This window comes from Oryza sativa, chromosome 6 (genome assembly GCF_034140825.1).
Source record: "Oryza sativa Japonica Group chromosome 6, ASM3414082v1".
Lineage (NCBI taxonomy): Eukaryota > Viridiplantae > Streptophyta > Magnoliopsida > Poales > Poaceae > Oryza > Oryza sativa.
This window is the reverse complement of record NC_089040.1, coordinates 30784709-30805639: the sequence shown is the minus strand read 5'-3', so window position 1 is coordinate 30805639 and position 20931 is coordinate 30784709. Positions and strand designations below refer to the sequence as shown.

The 20931-nt window shown below is 43.9% G+C and overlaps 2 protein-coding genes and 1 long non-coding RNA gene across 10 annotated transcripts; all 3 read left to right on the top strand.

Moving 5' to 3' along the window:
- The first annotated feature begins 180 nt into the window (after positions 1-180).
- LOC136356910 (uncharacterized) lies at positions 181-972 on the top strand. The gene is made up of 2 exons (XR_010741932.1): positions 181-358; positions 442-972. It is a non-coding gene; the product is annotated as an uncharacterized lncRNA (long non-coding RNA).
- Positions 973-3573: 2601 nt separating this feature from the next.
- Positions 3574-10192, top strand: LOC107277356 (putative disease resistance protein RGA3). Of its 6 annotated transcripts, XM_066311483.1 has the most exons (7): positions 4180-4396; positions 4696-4729; positions 4813-4905; positions 4988-5059; positions 5139-5633; positions 5745-9706; positions 9820-10192. In XM_066311483.1, the coding sequence occupies exons 5-6, from the start codon at positions 5150-5152 to the stop codon at positions 9695-9697; spliced, it is 4437 nt and encodes a 1478-aa protein (XP_066167580.1). In that variant the 5' UTR covers positions 4180-4396; positions 4696-4729; positions 4813-4905; positions 4988-5059; positions 5139-5149; the 3' UTR covers positions 9698-9706; positions 9820-10192. The 6 variants fall into 6 exon arrangements, with proteins under 6 accessions (XP_015641618.1, XP_066167579.1, XP_066167580.1 ...); XM_066311484.1 differs by lacking the exons at positions 4180-4396; positions 4696-4729 and having other exon boundaries at positions 4755-4905; XM_026026542.2 differs by lacking the exons at positions 4180-4396; positions 4696-4729; positions 4813-4905; positions 9820-10192 and having other exon boundaries at positions 4923-5059; positions 5745-6764; positions 7504-7675.
- Positions 10193-12460: 2268 nt separating this feature from the next.
- Positions 12461-19144, top strand: LOC4342015 (putative disease resistance protein RGA1). 3 transcript variants are annotated; one of them, XM_015788668.3, is made up of 5 exons: positions 12461-12600; positions 12719-17756; positions 18315-18403; positions 18489-18566; positions 18727-19144. In XM_015788668.3, exon 2 carries the CDS (start codon positions 13266-13268, stop codon positions 17748-17750), a length of 4485 nt encoding a protein of 1494 aa, XP_015644154.1. In that variant the 5' UTR covers positions 12461-12600; positions 12719-13265; the 3' UTR covers positions 17751-17756; positions 18315-18403; positions 18489-18566; positions 18727-19144. The 3 variants fall into 3 exon arrangements, with proteins under 3 accessions (XP_015644154.1, XP_015644152.1, XP_015644155.1); XM_015788666.3 differs by having other exon boundaries at positions 18312-18403; XM_015788669.3 differs by lacking the exon at positions 18315-18403.
- The last annotated feature ends 1787 nt before the right edge of the window (positions 19145-20931 follow it).

Below are 20931 nucleotides of genomic sequence, written 5' to 3'. Positions count from 1 at the left end.
TTCGCATACAAAAACTGCTGTCCAGCAATGGTAGACAAAGTGCAATATAGGAGAGGTTGGTGAGCCCAAATACTGGGCCGTCGGAAAGGAGTGAGGCCTTAATTGGGCCTTCAGCCCGGCCCATTTGCATGCTGGAGATGCGGAGCGGAAAATCTCTCCGTCTCGGGCCTCCCGAGCGGCGTGGCTCCTTCTCGCGGCGGATGGCGGTCGACGGCGACGCGGTGAGGCGGCGCCCGCCTCAGCCACCGCCGCGCTCCGGCGGCTCTAGGCGGGACGCCTCCACGGGCTTCGCAGAATCCGCGCTCCGCGTCCCCGGCAGCAATGTGCGGAACTCCAGAATCCACCCTGCTTTTGAAGCGTAAGTTCCGTTTGGTTTGGTTTGGCTTCGCTGTTCATGGCTGTATTGGTTACTGATGCGGCATGTGTTATTGCTTATTGTAGTGCACATTTTACGAGAGGTTCATTTGTGTGCGCTTAATTGGGAGTAGTACCAGCAGTTATTAGCAGTAGCAATTGTCCAAGTAATCCTACAGCATCAGCAATGGCAGAAAGGGGATTTCAGGATCTCTTCTTTTTGGGGATTTTTTTTAAAGCTAGCATTTTCTGGAGTCTGGATGCCTCAATGACCTTTTTTTCTATGCATACAGTCAATCAGTTCTTCATGTCTACATCTACACTTAGCTCTTATAGAAAAATAGTTCGCAGTTTAGTACGCATCGATTTGTGGTTTGTTTAAGGCCAAGTGGCCAACCAACTAACCGAGGTAGAATAGTGAATTCCTTTGGTTTCAATAGCATGACTATGATGCTGCTTTCTGTGCTCCCTTATTCTATCTAGGATCAACTGAACAGATCTCATATTGTGTTCCCATGTCCATGTAAACAGTTTAGTTGAAATTGACACTATCTTCAGTTCTGGACACAATGTCTGCATGGAAGTTCTATTTTAAGAACATGAGCTTCTGTTAGAGCACATCCAATATCTTCATATACAATCAGTTATGATTGGATCCTTCATTTCTCCATTTTAACTTCCAGAATGCAGGTAAAAGCTTACTTTGTTTTGAATTGTTAAATTAACATATAAAACGGTGTCTGTAACATGCAGTGTATGCTATGAGTAGCATGTTTTTGGGTGGTCATGCATGTCTTGATCTCTGGGTTTAGTATCCTCATCGAACACAATGAACAGTTAGTTCAAAAGTCAGCCATTCACTTACTAATTAGTAGAGACAGTAATACTTTTGTTGGAACCATCAGTTGCTCAAATGATATTATCCAACATGCCAAATGGACGAAGCTGGTATCGTACTGGTCACGAGCGAAGATATGTATATTCTCAAGCTGATAAAGAAGTTCCATTGGACGTTTCCATTTTAGAAACCTGATTTTTTCCCCCATAGGTTGTCTAGGGCATACACCAAGCATGGTGCACAAACTAGGATTCGTCAGGTCTAGTACAGTATATGTTGACATATACATATGGTCTAATCAATCAATGAAGTTATGGCACAACCATATTTTCATATCCTCTATTCATGAAGCAGAGATCTTTAAGCGAGTAGATTAATCAGTGCCTGTAAGAGCTCTTAGAGGCGTCACCCTATGGTGACCGCTTTTTTTCCTCGACTGTCTAAAGTCGATTAATGTAAAACTTATAACTCTCTTTCTCCTTAATACAATTTGGGTGACCTCCTTCGGCCGTCTCGGCAAAAAATTCATGATGCATGACATTACATGCTGCAGCAGAGACTTGCATATTACTTGTTCAAGTTATATTGCATTTTATTTATATACATTAATCACATTCTTTTTGAGATTTTAGCCTTCTTTGCTTATCTGCTGCATTGTTCTAGAAGGTCACTGCCTAGCCTGAGTAGGCAACAATGCATATGCCAATCAAGTTCAGAGTTGCCGCAGCTTTTAGGGAGAAGTACCCTGCAAGAGGAGAAAAGTTCAACTGAAGTTTTTGAAAGGAATCAGCATGAGATTGTGCTATAAGGTCAACTGAAGTAGGTTTTTTTAGATAATGGATTTTTCATTAATCCGGCCTCTATATCCACAAAGGATATACACAACCAAAACATATACATGAGTTCTTAGACTCTAAACACACACACACACACACAAAAAAAAACCTAGAAGATTTAGCTCCAACCTTCATCGATGACTTATTCTTTCCGTCGCAGCGCAATATGGGGAAAGAGGAGAATAGAAACTAGTCCGAGCTACCTATCATCGCACCATCTCTGCCTCTACGGAACACAACCACCATCTGCTACCAACATTTATGCCCTCTGTCCGCCGTCGCCATCCAAAACACCTACGCCGCAGCCGCATTTTGAACACCCTTAGTGCGTCACGAAGCCGCCTTGCCGCACCACCAGTCTTCTCTGTAGACGATCGATCTCACTGTCGCTTCTAGAGCGTCGTGGAGCCGCCTAGTATGACACGCGCTGCCTTTACAATCAAGAACTTGTCAAAGATGCTCCACTGCCGTCGACCCCTAACCGCAACCAGACCTTGGCGCCGATGCTCACTTGGTACCTACCTTCCCTAGGATGCCATCACCAAGAGCCTCCATTGCCATCGTCCTTATCCGCGTTGGGCGAGCCGACGACCATTGCATCGTCAACTAGCCCTGTCATCGACGATCACCATCCCTCGTCCTCACCTGGTCATGGTCAGAACCGGGCATCGGACCTCGTCAAGTCGCTGCCATCCCTAGGATGCTGACACCGAGAGCATCTGCCATCGTCATCACAAACTACCATGGCCGAAATACAAGTCCACAACTATCACCATACCTATTTGTTGATCCGTCGTTGCAGGGGGAAGCTAGCCCCCACCACTATCCGTCATCACCAGCCCTCTCCTCCGGTGACAGAGGAAGGGATGGATCGGAGGACTAGCCCCCGACACCACCCAACTTCACTACTGCCCGTCGCCGCCATCAGGAGTGCCGATGCCACCAGTCCTCGCTGCCACCACAACCACGATGGCACGACCACACATCGATGGAGTGCAAGGCCGACTGGTAACCGCCTCCACTGCCACCTCCCTCGGCCACCACCAATGCCATCACCACTGTCACGTCGGTCGACAGCCATCAGGTGGTACCGCCATAGCATGGCCGTCCACCATCCGCCGTACCACCCTGAACGACCACCATCAGATCTGAAGCTTTTTTGGAGCGCCACCAGTGGATCTGGTCCTCATCAGCATGACAGCCATCAAGTCACCAACAACTGATCCGCCATCCCACCGCACGCATGCAGGAGACGCAAGTAGCAACCGGTGACCAGCGCAACCAGCACACCTCCCTGCCGCCACATTGCCCTAAACAGCTGCCTTCCAATCCGTATTTCTCCAGGGGCGCCATAGGCGGATCCGGCCCTCGCCAGCCCGACGACCACCAAGTCGCCAGACGACTTCAAAAACGCAAGAAAACGGATCTGGAGTAGAAAGAGAGGGAAAAAGGAAAATGAGAGGAAAAAGGAAGGAGGTGGGAAGGAGGGTGGCTATGGGGTGGGCTTTGGGGGCGCCAGAAACCACCTCCTTCAAATTGAGCGGCCTAGGAGTCCGGTCAACTGAAGTTGTAGCTTCCAAGAAATACACATTCAAATTTGTATTTTTTTTGGAGATGATATGAAGTTTATGTGGGATAAGTAGGTAAGTACCAAAAGAGCCGAAAGGGAAGTGGTCAAGCATGTGGTAGCTGAAGATCAAAGTTTTTATAAAAGATGAGGTGTTATAAGTGAAGCCTGAAATATTGCTGTTGAAATGGCAATGGTACACATGCAATGGCACCTCTGGAGAGAACCTGCACAAGCGGCAAGTGGCAGATCATGGTCATACTGATGTTGCAGGCATGAATGGCAACCTGGAGATCACAACCTGCATGAACATACCATGAAGAGATAGCAGCCAACGCAGTTGATGGTTTAGTGGATCCAGAAAGGTGTTGCTTTCTTGATATTTACTCTGGCGTTTGGTGAATGTGGCATGTTGTTCTAAGCCAAGAGGAGGTCACAAGTGGTAACAAGAAAAACTGAAGTTAGAAAATGAATACTGATGCTGATCGGAGATTTCTGATTATTAGTAGAACCTAATGGATAGTCAACTGCGCTCAAGGAGAGCACATGTTGTACAGCCATGTTAATTGCTTTGAAAGTGGGCAAGTTGCCCATCAATTATTTGGTTATATGGCAGCTTTAATATTGTTCAATGAAAAGATGAGGCCTATGCCAGATCATGGTCGTTTCAACTGAACAAACCGGGGAATGCGGCATGATGCTCGTTTTCAATTGCAACGTCTGCACCTCTGTTCCGTTGCCATGGTGTTCTGATGACTTTGATGAAAAAAATAAACTGCCTGTTTTATAAGGAAAAAAAAGGTACGTGTATTCTTGTGAGTTTAAGTTATCTTTAACTATCATTGTATACACTCTCTGTAGCTGCAGAGAATTATATATGGCGTGTCATTGTAGAAAATAAACCTGCTTGTTTTTATAAGAAATGGAAAACAGATTACCCCAGTAAGGATAGTTTAATTTTTATTGAGAAATTTTGAATGCTTGTGCTTTCTTCCCGGTCTGAATATTCCAACACTTGTTTCTTCTTTGTTGTATAACTGTTACCTTGCCATTTTGTCTTTCATAACACCCTCTCTTTCTTTTTTTTCTTCCTTTTGAAGCCTCTGCAGTACTTGCACAGCAAACAGATGTACTGTAAGCCTGCAAAACTACTTTTGCTTTGTCCGGCACTGGATGACTGGAACGAAAACCACGCATTTCTAACATTCTTGCTGCAGGCAAAAATAGGGAAGCCTCTGAAGATTGCAGCCAGCAAGCCATGCAGGGAGAACATGTTACTGATTTCTGATTCCAAATAAAAATGCGGCAAGGTAGTGCCGTAGTGCCTAAGCATGTTACACTCAAGCCAATTTGCCCAGCCAGACTGACACCGATCGGATCTCAACTCTGCAGTCTGCACGACGTTTCCTTAGCCCTTCTCTATTCGCTGTGCCAGTGTGCTTGCTTGCTTCTCTCTTAGCCAGAGTAACATTCCAGCCTCTTCTCCCCTACACGTCTGCCACTGCTTGCTTCTCATCTCTAACCCAGCTTGCTAGCGGTGCAGGGATCAGAGCAATGGAGTCGGTGGCCGTGAACGCGGCGCGGTGGGTGGTCGGCAAGGCGCTGAGCCCGCTGTCCGGAGGGCTCGTGGAGGCGTGGGCCGCTAGCACGGAGCTCGGCCCCAACATCGGCGCCATCAAGACGGAGCTGCTCTACGCGCAGGGGATGCTGCACAATGCCCGCGGCAGAGAGACCAGCAACCCCGCGCTGCAGCAGCTGCTCCTGGAGCTCCGTGGCCTCGCCTACAACGCCGAGGATGTGCTGGACGAGCTCGACTACTTCCGTATCCAGGACGAGCTTGATGGCACCTATGAGGCCGCCGAAGAGCACGCCAAGGGCTGTCTCCAAGGACTCGTGCTCAACACACGCCACACAGTCAGAAACATCAAGAAGAAGGCGTGCTCATGCGGAGATAATGGGGAAGAGAGTCGCCATGCCAATGATGAGGAGGCACTTGCAGGCAGCGGCTGTATTCACAAGCTCTTTTCCAATGCTCGAGGTACTACTTACTATCTATCTCATCGATAATATAAAACACCTTCCACGCCTCTCTTTTGTAACTGAACATGACGGCTGTGACACCTTCATCACCGTTGAAACATTTCTACAGAAAGAAGCCGGTTCCTCTGCTGCGCTTATCCCTGCAAAGCATTGCACATAGAGCACACCACGAAAACACCAAAGCTGAAGTTTGATAGGGTGGATCTGTCGACAAGAATGAAGCACATCGTCGAGCAGCTAAAACCAGTCTGTGCCAAGGTCGCCACCATCCTTAACCTGGAGTTGCTGGAATCAAACCGCAGCATTGGCCAGTGCATTGCAATGAGTCTGAATTCTGAGTTCTCTGGGAAAATGGGGCATGCAGTTGTTCTTCCAAGCAGCATTGCTATGAATCGTCCTGTGACCACTTCAGATTTCATAGAACCTAAATTTTATGGGAGGGAGGGTGAGAAAAGTACAATTATCAATGACGTTATTGAGGGTGATTACTGTGACGTGGACCTAACCGTCATTCCAATTGTTGGTCCAGGAGGGATAGGAAAGACAACTCTCACTCAGCAAATATACAAAGAAGTACAAAACCATTTTGATGTTAATATTTGGGTTTGTGTCTCTCTCAATTTCAATGTGTATAGATTGAAAGAGGAGATTGCCAAGTCGATACCAAAAGTCAATGAAGAGAACTCTGGTTGGCCGGATGATTTGATTGAGCAAAGGTTGAAATCAAAGAGATTTTTGCTTGTCCTGGATGATATATGGAATTTGGTTTATGAGGATGAGTGGAAGCAGCTATTAGCACCCCTCAAAAAAGCACAATCAAAGGGAAACATAATTGTAGTCACCACTCGTTTTCCAGCGGTTGCGGAAATGGTTAAAACAACTAATTGTTCAATACAATTGGAAGGGCTGGAACCTAAAATGTTTTGGGAATTATTCAAAGCATATGCTTTTGGCGATGAGAAAACAGTAAATGATCATGGTAACTTACAAGAGACTGGAAAAATGATAGCCAAAAAATTGAAGGGCTCCCCTTTGGCGGCAAAAACTGTAGGAAGATTGTTGAGAAAGCACCTTGATATTGATCATTGGACAGGAATCCTAGATAGTAAAGAATGGGAATTACAAACTGGTAAGAATGATATTATGCCGGCATTAAAGCTTAGCTATGACTATCTCCCTTTCCATCTACAACAATGTTTTACATATTGTGCTTTGTTCCCTGAAGATTACATCTTTGACAGTGAGCAATTGATTCACTTATGGATAGGACTAGACATTTTGCATTCACATGATCAAAATACAAGAACCGAAGACATAGGATTGAACTATTTGAATGACTTGGTTAGTTATGGATTTTTCAAAAAAGATGAACAAAATGATGGGTCTCCTTACTACGTTATGCCTGATTTGCTGCATGAGTTAGCATTGAAGGTTTCATCATATGAATGTCTTGCTATAAGTAGTTCTAATGTGAGATCTATTCAAGTTCCACCATCTATACGGCACTTGTCTATTGTGATAGATGATGTGGATGTAAATGATAGAGTGACTTTTGAAAACATCAAGAAGGATTTCAGCACACTGCATAAGCAATTGGATATTGAAAAGCTTCACTCTGTGATGCTATTTGGACAATACCATGGAAGCTTTGTCATTCCTCTTGGTAATTTGTTAAGCAAAGCAAAAGCACTCCGCGTCGTCTTGTTGTATGCACCATCTTACGTGGTGGAAAATATGTTGCACAACTTTTCAAATCTTATTCATTTGCGCTACTTAAGGATTAATAAGGGATATTTCCCAGAAATGAGTCTACCCAATACCATTTCAAGATTTTATCACTTAAGGATCCTTGATTTACAACAATGCAGGGGTCACTTTGGTTTACCAAGAGACATGAATAATCTTGTAAGGCTACGGCATTTTCTTGTCCCATACGATAATCTCCACTCCGACATTACTAGTGTGGGAAAGCTGAAATGTTTACAAGAACTAAGGAGATTTGAAGTCAAAAGACAGGTTGAGGCATTTGCATTAAGACAACTAGGGCAGTTGGAAGACCTAAAAGGATCATTGGGCATCTATAATCTTGAAAATGTGAAGGCAGCAAAGGAGGCAGAACTTTTAAACAAAAGTCGCTTACACAAGCTAATATTAGATTGGGATATTAAGCGTTCGACAAATGATCCTTCACAAGAAGAACATATCCTGGAAAATCTTAAACCACATAGCAATCTCCTGGAGCTACACATTAATGGGCATGGTGGCGCCACTTGCCCATCATGGTTGGGTGTTAACTTGTCCATGAAAGGTTTGAAATCTCTTCGTCTGAATTGTGTCGACTGGAACAATTTCCCGCCTATAGGGGAGTTGTCATTGGTTAATGAGCATGGTCATAAATCCTTGGATTGTACAACAGATCGGAGCTTTCCGAATTTAAAAAGGTTGGAGCTAGTTGCCATACCAAGATTGTCAAAATGGGCTGGAAATGATGCTTGCCATGTGTTCTCCCTGCTAGAGGTGCTCATCGTAAGAGATTGCCCTGAACTGATGGAGTTGCCATTTTCACATCCCACCACTTGCTCTCGGCCAGAACAAGGGACAAACCTGACCCAATTCCCTACACTAAAGAAGCTTGAGATTGTAAATTGTCAAAAGTTGTCATCATTGCCTCCCATTCCTTGGACAAGCTGTCCATGCCATGCTTATATTGAAGAAGTGGGATCGGATTTTCAGCAGTTGGATTACTCAACAAATAACCAATCTGAATTATGCTTGCTAGTTAAGGGAAAGGACGACAATCTAGATAGTGCATTCTGGAGGTTATTGGTGTTCAGTAATCTAACTGAGCTAAAAGAGTTGACGTTGACAAAGTGCCCTCCTTTGCCATTGGAACACCTACAGAGTCTGTCATCATTGAGGATGCTCTGTATGCAAGACTTGAGTAATGTCTTGTTGCAGGACAAAGCCGAGAACACTGTCAGATACCAATTTCCTGTTGAGAAACTTAGGATCTTTAACTGTAGTTGTAGCGGGAAGGAATTGACACTGTTGTCATCCCATTTCCCCAAGCTCTCAATGTTTGTAATAAGGGGATGTGAGAATATAAGAGGGCTTGGTGTGGCGAAGCAGGGGATGACAGCAATGTCAGCATCGTCATTGCCGTCTGCTGGTAGTAAGTTGGAGGATGAATGTCTCGGACAGGAGCAGCAAGAACCAGGAGAGGAGGATGAGAAAGCAGCCGCAGATGGAGGGCTGCTGCTCTTACCTCAGCAACTTCAGTATTTGACTATCGGGGAAATGTCAGAGCTGGCATTAGTATTTGACACGGCAGGAGGCCTCAGAGGCGTAGGAGAAGGATTACAAGGTCTGCACTCCATAAAAAATTTGAATATATGGAATTGCCCCAATTTCTTGTCCTCCTACTCGTCCTCCTCGCATCATTCCCCATTTCCGTCCTCCCTGCAAGAACTGTTTCTTAGTTATATGAGTGGGATGAATACTCTGTCACCCCTCTCTAACCTCAATTCTCTTGCTAAGTTAGCCATATGGGACTTTGGGGATTTAAGAGCTGATGGCTTGAGTTCTCTCATCGCCCATGGCCAACTCAAAGAGCTAGATGTCCGGAGGTCCCCCAACTTCTTCGTCGGATCCGACCTCTCGCTATTATTGCAACTAAAAACGGATGACATCACATGGCTCCTTGTTGCCCCTGTCTGCAACATTCTCGCTTCCTCACTCACCGAGCTAACCATTGGCTGGAACGACGAGGTGGAGCACTTCACCAAGGGGCAAAACGCGGCCCTTCTGCTCCTCTCCTCTCTCCAGGACCTCCGATTTTGGTGTTACTCGAAGCTGCGATTCCTCCCAACAGGGCTACACAGGCTCACCCGCCTCAAGAGATTAGAGATCGCCTTGTGTCCAGCCATCCGTTTGCTGCCCAAGGGCGGTCTTCCGAGATCACTAAAAGTATTAGATGTCAGTGAGAGCAAAAACGAGGAGCTCAAAAGACAGTGCCGTAAGCTAAGAGGAACCATTCCGATCATCCAAGACAGAAAGTACTAATAATCCAAGGTACAGGTAACAAACATGCCCCTTTTCAACTCATACCCGATTACTTTCTGTTTGGTAAAATGCACGCACTGCTTGACTCATCGATCTGATCAACCTTGTAACCTGCTGTGCAGGTTTCATCTTGGATTGATATGGGCCTTATTCTAGCGCCTCTGCATAATCTTTTGCATCCTACACAGTTTTGTGTTGATAAGTGTGAAGACGTCAACTTGTTCCGCTTCCAGCGTCTACACTAACATCTCATATAAGTTCTTCGCTGTCGCTCCTTTATTTGGTTATATACTTATTTTGTCACTGTTCTCTTTTTTAATCTTTCAGCTGTTCTGTCAGTGAGAGAATTGTTTGCTTTCACGGAAATTAATGATCTGTTAGTTCAGCTCCTTGTCAAATTTGATGTCTGAGACTCAGTGTGCAAAGTAGTTATCTGATGAACTAAAACTTATGCAAAATGTTAATGACACGGTTTGAGAGATTGTATTGTTTTAAGGAAGACAAGTCAATGTGTCATTGACAAGTCATGTACTCTTGTTGATCTTTCATATTCTTCTACTATTCGTAACACTTGTTTCAGTTATTAATTCTTAACAGTTCATAATTGGAACACATATTCTTCTTAAATCATATGAATGCAAGCTTCATTTTTGCCCTCAGCCTCTGAGAGCAAATAGCTATTACTTGTTGATCAGGAAGAGGTTCTTAACTTTGCAATAGTTTTTCTTTACCTTTTCAGGCGCATGATATGACGATATCAGCTCACTCAATAGTATGTTTACTCTCCGCTCCACTTCACTTCACTAGTGAGATTATTAGTTTTTAAATTTAAAGATTATTGGCAAAGTGGTTTTGAATATGATTGGATTTTTAGATGATGAACGGGGATTGCTTATAAATTAGGTATCGAAAAACATAAACACACTTTTCTAGAGATAAAAGAAAACTAACATACTATTCTTAATTAATAGATATACTTGTCATGCCGCATCCTCCTTGAACTCGGACTCTTTTGGATAAATTTTCTTTAATTGATCCGACTTCATATAGAACACAATTGCTGGCGACTTGACAACTCCCATCGGCCGATTCCAAGACTCTGAAGCCGATAGTGACTCTATGCCGATGATGACTTCGGGCTTACCAAATTTTGGTGTTAATAGCACGCCGCTCCATTCCCGCCCTGTCGCTAGAGGAGACAAGGAGCTAGGCGTCGGTGGGGGCGACGGAGATGACCTCGACTGCGTTCTCGCCATGGGCAGGGCTCCCACCCTATCCCCTCGCATCTCCTCTGCCTTTTCGGTGTGTTGTCGTCGATAGCGGCACTGCCTCGGTGAAGAGATTGAGGAGATAGAGTGAGGTGGAGGAAGTGGGACCCATCGACATGTGAGTCCCACTATTTTTATCTTATTTGACTGACATGGGGACCCCATATTTTGTTTTAATTATTTAGTTTTCAATTTTGCTCCTTTCATTTTTTTTCCCGAATTAAACTACCACGTAAGCGCCATGTCAATCAATGCCACGTAGGACGAAGACCTAGTCAAATTAGCCACGTAGGTGTATGTGAGTTAAAATTAGGGATAATATTATTGAGGGATCTTGTTTGTACCGGTTTTATAAGTTGAGAGACTTGTTGTATCTGGTTTTTCGGTTCCGGGATGAAAATAGGATTCGGTGTAAGTTAAGGGACCTGAAATGGGACGACTCCTGGTCAGGCGCCCAATCGGGAGGGGGTGAAATCGGGCGCTAATGTCAGCATGACGTCAGCGTCCAATTTACGTGCAAAATTACTTTAAACTGTTTTTTCTCTTAAATTACTTATCCAAATCATGATCCGATTGCACCATTAAATTCGTTGCAATTAAATCTTTAAAACAAGACCACACATGGATATATTCCGACGAATTTTTTTTAGCTTATTATTGAATTATTTTTAAATGTTGCACGATGTTCTACCAGGTATATCGGAATTGTTTCACTAAGTAGACTGAAAATGTTTCACTCGTTTAAATCGGGTGTTATTTCACCTTATATAAAAACAATGTTTCAGCAAATAGCGAAAGAATGTTTCAATTTACTGCAACATTTGATCCATACATATTGAAACATTATAAGTACACTAGGTGAAACATTTTTCGGTGGAACAAAAAATAAAACGAATTCCCTTAATAGGGGGTTTCCAAAATATGTGGGTTTTTTTGTTGCAATGGAATATTTCAGTTCACTGCAACATTAGATCTATACATAGTGAAACATTGTGAGTACACTAGGTGAAATATTTTTTGTGGAACAAAAAATAAACCGAATTCCCTTAATAGAGGGGTTCCAAAATATGTGGGTTTTTTTTTGCAATAGAGTTGTTTGTGTGTGGACACGTGGTGAGCCAGGGGAGTGTAGGCATGGTGAAACATTACAAGTACACTAGGTGAAACATTTTTTGGTGGAAAAAAAAATAAAACGAATTCCCTTAATAGGGGGTTTCCAAAATATGTGGGCTTTTTTGTTGCAATGGAATATTTCAGTTCACTGCAACATTAGATCTATACACAGTAAAACATTGTGAGTATACTAGGTGAAATATTTTTTTGTGAAACAAAAATAAACCGAATTCTCTTAATAGAGGTGTTTCAAAATATATGGGTTTTTTTTAATAGAGTTATTTGTGTGTGTACATGTGGTGGGGTGGCCTAGGGAGTGGAGGCATACATGCGCACGCGGGACTGTTTGGTTGTTGGGGTTGGACTCGACCATCGGAGACTCACTCGAGACTCGAGAGTGGTAGACACGGAGAATCTCGGCGGGTGGGCGGTCGGCGAGGGGCTCCGCTCCCGCCGCCGGCCTTGCTCCGGCAACGAGCACACGCGCCTCCACACGATCGCCGCCGCTGCGCCGGCCACGATGTACGTGAGGCTACTCTTCTTGTGTGCCTGCACCCCCAGAGCGCAAATCGCTTTGAAGCGTATGTTCCTTAAGCTCTCTGCATCTACACTACAGTTACTTCCATTTGGTTGCTTGCAGGTTTCTGTTCATGCCTACTTTGATCACTGATACAGCACAGGCTGTTGCTTATCAGATCTGTTCTTCCTCTGTGCCACATCCCACATGCAGGCAAATTGCTCTATCCCGGTAGTTTACTGAATGAACAGTGGCGAATCTGGCATTATGCACCTTTGCAATCGCAACAGATTTAAGTAAATCCATTGGCTGTACCGCCTGTACCTTTACTATTGCGTTCTAATTATGGTTTTGGGGGCTGATTAGACGTTTAGTTTTTTTCTTATCTTCCAAATGGCACGGAATGGCATCAGATTCAAGAAGAGCAGGACGACTTTGGTTTTTTTAAATCCATTTTTGAGAACACCATTTGGTAAAGTTCGAACAGAGGGTTCAGAAAACAAACAATACTTCTGCCGTGGTTTGGTAGTCCTTCACTTCACTGTCTGCTCGCTATTCACCATTCCCTTCTCTACTACTCCTGGACTGCTTTGTTCTCTCGCAGTCCACAGCTCTTCCATCCCTCCCACTCTCCTCAGCTTAGCTAGCGGAGTAGAGACCAGACAGATCAATGGAGTCGGCGGCCGTGAACGCGGCGCGGTGGGTGGTTGGCAAGGCGCTGAGCCCGCTGTCGGGAGGGTTCGTGGAGGCGTGGGCGGCCAGCACGGAGCTCGGGCCAAACGTCGGCGCCATCAAGATGGAGCTGCTCTACGCGCAGGGGATGCTGCACAACACCCGTGGCAGAGAAACCAGCAACCCCGCGCTGCAGCAGCTGCTCCTGGAGCTCCGTGGCCTCGCCTATGATGCCGACGACGTGCTCGACGAGCTCGACTACTTCCGCATCCAGGACGAGCTCGATGGCACCTACGAGGCCGCCGATGAGCATGCCAGCGGCTGTCTCCTTGGCCTTGTGCTCAACGCTCACCACACTGCCAGAAACATCAAGAGAAGGTACCTCTCTGCCTCTTGCTCGTGCGGTGGTGACGAGGAAGCGAGTCGCCACGCCAACGAAGAGGAGGCTGTTGCTGGCAGCGGCTGCATGCGCATCCTCGCTTGCAGTGCTCAGAGCACCATCCATCTCGTTGGTAAACACCTTCCATGCTTCCCTTTTGCACCTGGTCTTGACAATTGTGATGACTCCGGTGCCTTGCACATATCTACCATGAAAACACCAAAGCTGAAGTTCGATAGGGTGGATCTGTCCACAAGAATGAAGCACATCGTCGAACAATTGAAGCCCGTATGTGCCAAAGTCTCTACAATCCTTAATCTAGAGCTGTTGGAATCATGCATTGCCATCAGTATCAATGCTGAATTTTCAAGGAAACCAGGGCAAACGCTAGTTCATCCAAGCAACGTTGCTATGAATCGTCCTGTAACTACTTCAGGGATTATAGACCCTGAATTTTATGGGAGGAAGGGTGATAGAAGTAGAATTATTGAGGACATTACTCGGGGTGATTACTGTGACAAGGATTTGACCGTCATTCCAATTGTTGGTCCAGGGGGAATAGGGAAGACAACTCTCACTCAGCACATATACAAGGAAGTACATAACCATTTTGATGTTAAGGTTTGGGTATGCGTCTCTCTCAATTTCAATCTGTATAGATTGAAAGAAGAGATCTCAAAGTGGATACCTAAACTCAAGGATGATGAGAAATATGTCGACATGGATGATTCAATTGAGCAAAGATTGAAATCTAAGAAGCTTCTTCTTGTCTTGGATGATATGTGGAAGTGTGATAATGAGGATGAGTGGAAAAAGTTCTTAGCTCCCCTCAGAAAAGCAATGACAAAGGGAAACATAATTCTAGTCACCACTCGATTTCCAGTGGTTGCAGAAATGGTGAAAACATTTGATCGACCAATACAATTGGAAGGGCTAGAACCTGAAGAGTTCTGGGAATTATTCCAAGCATGTGTTTTTGGTGATGACAAATCAATAGATGATCATGCTAACTTACTTGAGACAGGAGAAAAGATAGTGAAAAAACTTAAGGGCTCTCCTTTGGCAGCAAAAACGGTGGGTAGATTGCTGAGAAATCACCTTGATTTGGATGATTGGATGAGGGTCCTAGAAAGTAAGGAATGGGAATCACAAACTAGTGAAAATGATATTATGCCAGCTTTGAAGCTTAGCTATGACTATCTATCTTTCCATCTACAACAATGTTTCACATATTGTGCTTTGTTCCCTGAAGATTACAAGTTTGATAGTGAGGAGATGATTCACTTGTGGATAGGGCAAGGCATTTTACATTCCCAGGATGAAAACAAAACAATTGAAGATATTGGGTTGAGATATTTGAATGATTTGGTTAATTATGGATTTTTCATAAAAGATGTGAATGAAGATGGGTCACCTTACTACACTATGCATGACCTACTACATGAGTTAGCATTGAAGGTTTCATCATATGAATATCTTTCTATAAGTAATACTAAAGTAATGTCTATGCAAATTCCGCCATCTATACGGCACTTATCTATTGTGATAGATGACATGGACGTAAACGACAGAGCAACTTTTGAAAATATTAAGAAGGATTTTGGCACACTAAGTAAGAGGCTTGATGTCGAAAAGCTACACTCTCTAATGATATTTGGAAAAAACAATGGAAGCTTTGTCATTCCTTTTGGTAATTTGTTAAGTAAAGCAAAAGCCCTCCGTGTCATCTTGTTGTCTGTAGCATCTTATGCTGTGGAGAATATGTTGCACAACTTTTCAAATCTTGTTCATCTTCGTTACTTAAGGATTAATAAGGGATATTTTCCTGAACTAAGTCTGTCCAACATTATTTCAAGATTTTATCACCTGAGGATCCTTGATGTGAGACAATGCAGTGGTCACTTTGGTTTACCAAGAGATATGAATCACCTTGTAAGGATGCGGCATTTTCTTGTCCCAAATGATAATCTTCACTCTGAAATTGCTAGTGTGGGAAAGCTAAAATGTTTACAAGAGTTAAGGAGATTTGAAGTTCAAAGACAAGTTGAGGCATTTGCACTAAGACAGCTGGGGCAGTTGGAAGACCTAAAAGGGTCATTGGGCATCTATAATCTTGAAAATGCGCAGGCACCAGAGGAAGCAGAACTTTCAAACAAAAGTCGCTTACACAAGTTGATATTAGATTGTGATATTAAACGTTTGACAAAGGATTCTTTACAAGAAGAGCATATCCTTGAAAGTCTTAAACCACATAGCAATCTTCGGGAGCTACACATTAATGGGCGTGGGGGCACTACTTGCCCTTCATGGTTGGGTGTTAACTTGTCCATCAAAGGCTTGCAAACTCTTCGTCTTGATGGTGTAGACTGGAACAAATTTCCTCCTCTAGGGAAGTTGTTGTTGATTAATGAGCATGGTGAAGAATCCCTGGTTTGTACAACAGAGAGGAGCTTTCCGAATTTAAAAAGGTTAGAGCTTGTTGGCATACAGAGACTAGCAAAATGGGTTGGAAATGATTCTTGCTTTGTGTTCTCTCTGCTAAAGGTGCTCATCATAAGAGATTGTCCAGAACTCACGGAGTTGCCATTTTCACATTCCACATGCCCTCGATCGGAGCAAGAGATGAACTTGACCCAACTCCGTACACTAAAGGAGCTTGAGATTGTTAATTGTCCAAAGCTGTCATCATTCCCTCCCATTCCTTGGAGAGGCTCTCCATGCCGTGCGCTGATTGAAGGAGTTGGATTGGATTTTCAGCAGTTGGATTACTCAAAAAATAAGCAATATGAATTATGCATGCTAGTCAAGGGAAAGGATGAACATCTAGATGGTGCATTCTGGAGGAGATTGGTTTTTGGTAATCTAACTGATCTGAAAGAGTTGGATTTGAAGAAATGCCCTCCTTTGCCGCTGGAATACCTCCTAATGCTATCATGTTTGAGGAGACTCACTATATCTGACTCAAGCAATGTCATGTCACATCTTGAATCTGAGAACACTGTCAGCTACCAGTTTCCAATCGAGAAATTGGAGATCTTTGAGTGTGGTTGTAGCGGGAAGGAATTGACGTTGTTTCTATCTCATTTCCCCAAACTCTCCATGTTTATTTCAAGGAGATGTAATAAGATAAGAGGGCTTGGTGTGCTGGGGAAGCAGATGACAACAATGTTGGCATCGTCATCATCACCTTGTGGTAATAAGTTGGAGGATGCTCGTTTCGGACTGGAGCAGCAACAACCAAGAGGAGAGGATGAGAAAGTGTCAGCTGAAGCAGGACTATTGCTCTTGCCTCACCAACTTCAGGAGTTGAACATCAGCGAAATCCCAGAGCTGATCCTGCAGATCCATTCTCTTGTAGATGGCATGGAAGGAGGCTTAAGAGGCATAGGAGGAGGATTACAAGGCCTGCACTCCCTACGAGCATTCTCTATTTGGGGTTGCCCCACTTTCCTCTCCTCCTACTACTCGACCTCCTTGTCTTGTTTCCCGTTTCCATCCTCCCTTCAAAAGATGTATCTGAGTGATGTGAGAGGCATGGAGACTCTTGCTCCCCTCTCAAACCTCAGCTCTCTCACCAGATTAACCATATGGAAATGTATGGACTTAAGTGGTGAGGGCTTGTCTTCTCTGCTCGACCATGGCCAACTCACAGACCTTCGCATCCAAATGACCCCCAAATTCTTCGTCAGGTCTGACCCCTCGCGGCTGCAGCAGCTTCAAACGGATGACATTGCAAGGGTCCTTGCACCACCAATCTGCAGCCTCATTTCTTCATCACTCACCAAGCTAACCATTGGTTTTAATCATGAGGTGGAGCGCATCACCAAGGAGCAGAGTGAGGCCCTTCTGCTCCTCTCCTCCCTCCAGGACCTCGAGTTTTACTCCTGCCGGAAGCTGCAGTCCCTCCCCACTGGGTTACACAGACTCGTCGGCCTCAAGATATTAGAGATCGACTGGTGTCCAGCCATCTGTTCACTGCCCAAGGGTGGCCTTCCGAGTTCATTGCAAGAACTAGATGTCTGTCGTTGTGAGAACGAGGAGCTCAAAAGGCAGTGCCGCAAGCTAAGAGGAACAATTCCGATCATCAAAGATAGAGAGTACTAATCCAAGGTACTCCTATTTTATCCCTCTCAGAATCTCTTCTTTTCTTTGCATCCATGCACAACCTTTTTTTTATGTTGATAGGTGTGGTAGTGTTGGATTGTGCTTCTTCCTTCGTCTGTACACAAAAGATGTTGTTGTTGTTGTTGTTTTGAAAAACATACACAAAGCTGGTTGATGATACCATACAAGTTCATCAGATCTTTAACCGGTTCCAGGTTTTAATAGAATTATTAGCTTTGAGAAAACTGTTGCCTTTCACTGCAATTTTACTAGTTAGTTTGATCATTGAATTTGACACCATGAGATTCGATGCACAAAATAGCTGTCTGATGAACTGGAACTAATAACACTGTGTAAGCCTAGTTCGAGAAACGGGTTAAAACTTATCAGCATGCCATGCTAGTTTTTCTTCTTCTTTAGTTCATCAAGGTGGTGCAATGTATTCAGACATTCAGTTAAAACTTCACAGTAGAAACAGACATTCTTTTTGAATCATATGAAATACGATCTTCATTATTTCCCTCAGCCTCTGACAGCGAACAACTTCCACTTGTTTGTCAGCAGGAGTGATTTAACTAATCTCAACAGTTTCAGAAGTACTATGGCATCCTTAGCTGGATAGTTTGCTCCTGCATTAACTTTCTTTTTTTCATGTAAGTTGCTTTCTAAAGATAATTGTTTCATCTCTTTTGCCAAGGAAAGACTGTAAAACACACCTAAGTTCTGTTTTCCCTGCAGTAGGTGTAGCCTGCAAGTCCCTAACGAAGGAGTCAAGGAGGCTGCTGGTTACAAGGGACATTTTCTACACCCTGTCTGGTAAATTTTACAATTTTAAACATATGTACTTTGTTATTTCACTAGTAATATAGCCATATAGGTTGTGGTGGTGCAGCGGCTGATATATCTTTCCATTATTATAAGTAAACCGGGAGGATGACGCGCATGGTTATCTGACTTGGCCCGGGCTGTTTTGCAGACTGGCCAGAAGGGGATACGGCAAATGTTCAAAGAAAAAAAATCAGATGATGGCTGCAGATATCATATCACTCTTCTCTATCTCTCTTTGTAAAATGGCCTGTTCTCTGGCTTTCTTTTTTCTCTTCTTTTTTAACTTATATAGGAGTATATGCTTTAGGAGTTCAGGGAAAAAAGAAGGCATCCTTTTGCCACTAAACCAGACAGAGTACTGATTTTGGGGACAGATGTTTTATTGTTGCAGATTACTACCATTTCTCTATCGAACTTCTCCCATAGTTGCATCGACATGCCTGTAAAATTATTCGCAGACAAAGCTGCAGGGCGGCGTCATCAAGCAAGTTGAAATGTGCAATCTGTAACCATCTACACGCACGTCATTCAGACAGTGCAATGTCGGAAAGGGTTGTGATGCATCAGTCTGGTAACAAGTCTGATTAATGAAATGGCTGACAGAAGTCGAGCTGAAGCTCAGAAGCTGAATGAACATTACCTGAATATTTTTTTTCATAACACGCAAAAGTTTTGCATGTCAATATGTTAGAAGCTGTGAAAAATACATTTACACGATCGCGCTATGCTAGCAGCAACCTCCTGCAAGATCTCATCAACCACCGCCTGAATTGAGGATAGGTTGTTGTCGAAGACCCGAGCATTCCTCTCCTTCCACAGGCACCAGGACACAAAGTAGCATGAGAGAGTCGAGGCTAGGCAAGGTGCATTTGTCCACTGATCATCGAGCACTGGACCACCAGTCGACGAGGTCGTCTTGGTCCATTGGCGCAGCAAGAGTGAGCCTCGCGATGGCCAACACCTTCTGCCAGACTTGCCTCAAGAAGACAAAACAGATAAGAACGTGATTGACGTCCTCGGCATCTTGGCTGCACAAGGGCAGGATGTGTGTCTAGGCCATGCCATGCTTTAGGAGTCGATCCACCATCCAGCATCTCTTCTGAAGTGCGAGCCAGAGGAAGAACTTACATCGAGGCAGTGCCCAAGCCCGCCAAAGCTCTTTCCAGCAGGGGAACGGCTGCATGCCGGAGAAGAAGAGCTGGTAGGCCGAACTCGACAAGTATTGATGATCACTAGACCATCGCCGGACCATCTGGTCGCCGACGTCGGGGATCAGAGTAGTAGCCTCGATCACTGGCCAAAGACAGAGGTAATCAACGATCAGTCACATGGTCAGTGCACCTTGGATTATGTCCCTCGTCCACTGCCTATGGAGGATGGCCTCCGCCACCATTCGGGAGCGTCGCAGTCGAGCTGAAACTACCTCCACAAGGTGAGGTGCTTGTTGGGCAATCGATTGCTCATTAATCCAAGCATCAGACCCTTAGGACGGAAAACAGAGCAGCTCATTAGAGTATAATTAATTAAGCATTATTTAAAAATTAAGAAATGGATTAATATGATTTTTTTCAAGCAATTTTTTTATAACTAGCATAATGCACGTGCGTTGCAATGGATTAGCATTCATTGACACAAATTAAAATCCTAAACCATATATCACAATTAGACATAAATGATGAAGAAAATATAATCAATAAAATAACAACATGAAACTGCAAATAACTTTGGCCGGAATGATATTTCAATATTAGGAAAATTATATAACTAAATCCCCATTTTTTTATTTAGCTATAAATAATTCAATACAGAGAAAAATTATAAATTATAATAAATTTTTAATGGATCAAATAGTGCTAAAACTAATACAGCAAATAGAAAAAAACTGAAATTAGCTAGAAATTGAAAAAAAAAACTTATTTTACCTCATAGATGAAAACCTAATCCATTAATTTTGGATGAGTGCCCGTTTCATTGACATAATTAGAATTTTTCATGTTCTATTTTTATGATCTCAATATTATGTGAGTGGTCTAGAAGCATGGTTGGACTGGACCAAGAAGGAATAGTGCACAATACGCAATGTTCATTGTCTTTCATAACCAAAGGTGAGAAACAAAAGAGGAGGAAAGATGGGCGCCGGTGCTCGGGCGACCAAATGGTGCTGAGGAAGATGGAAGAATGTGTCCCATGATGTGTCTTGTCCATAGATGGTGGAGGTTGGCAACGAATAAAATAAGAATAGCATGAACGCGACTGGCAACGACATGGTCCTGAAAGAGAGAGAGAGGGAGGCGGAAGCAAAGTGTCACGCCCCGAACTAGTCCCGACCGGAACTAGCCCGTGACGCTCCAAA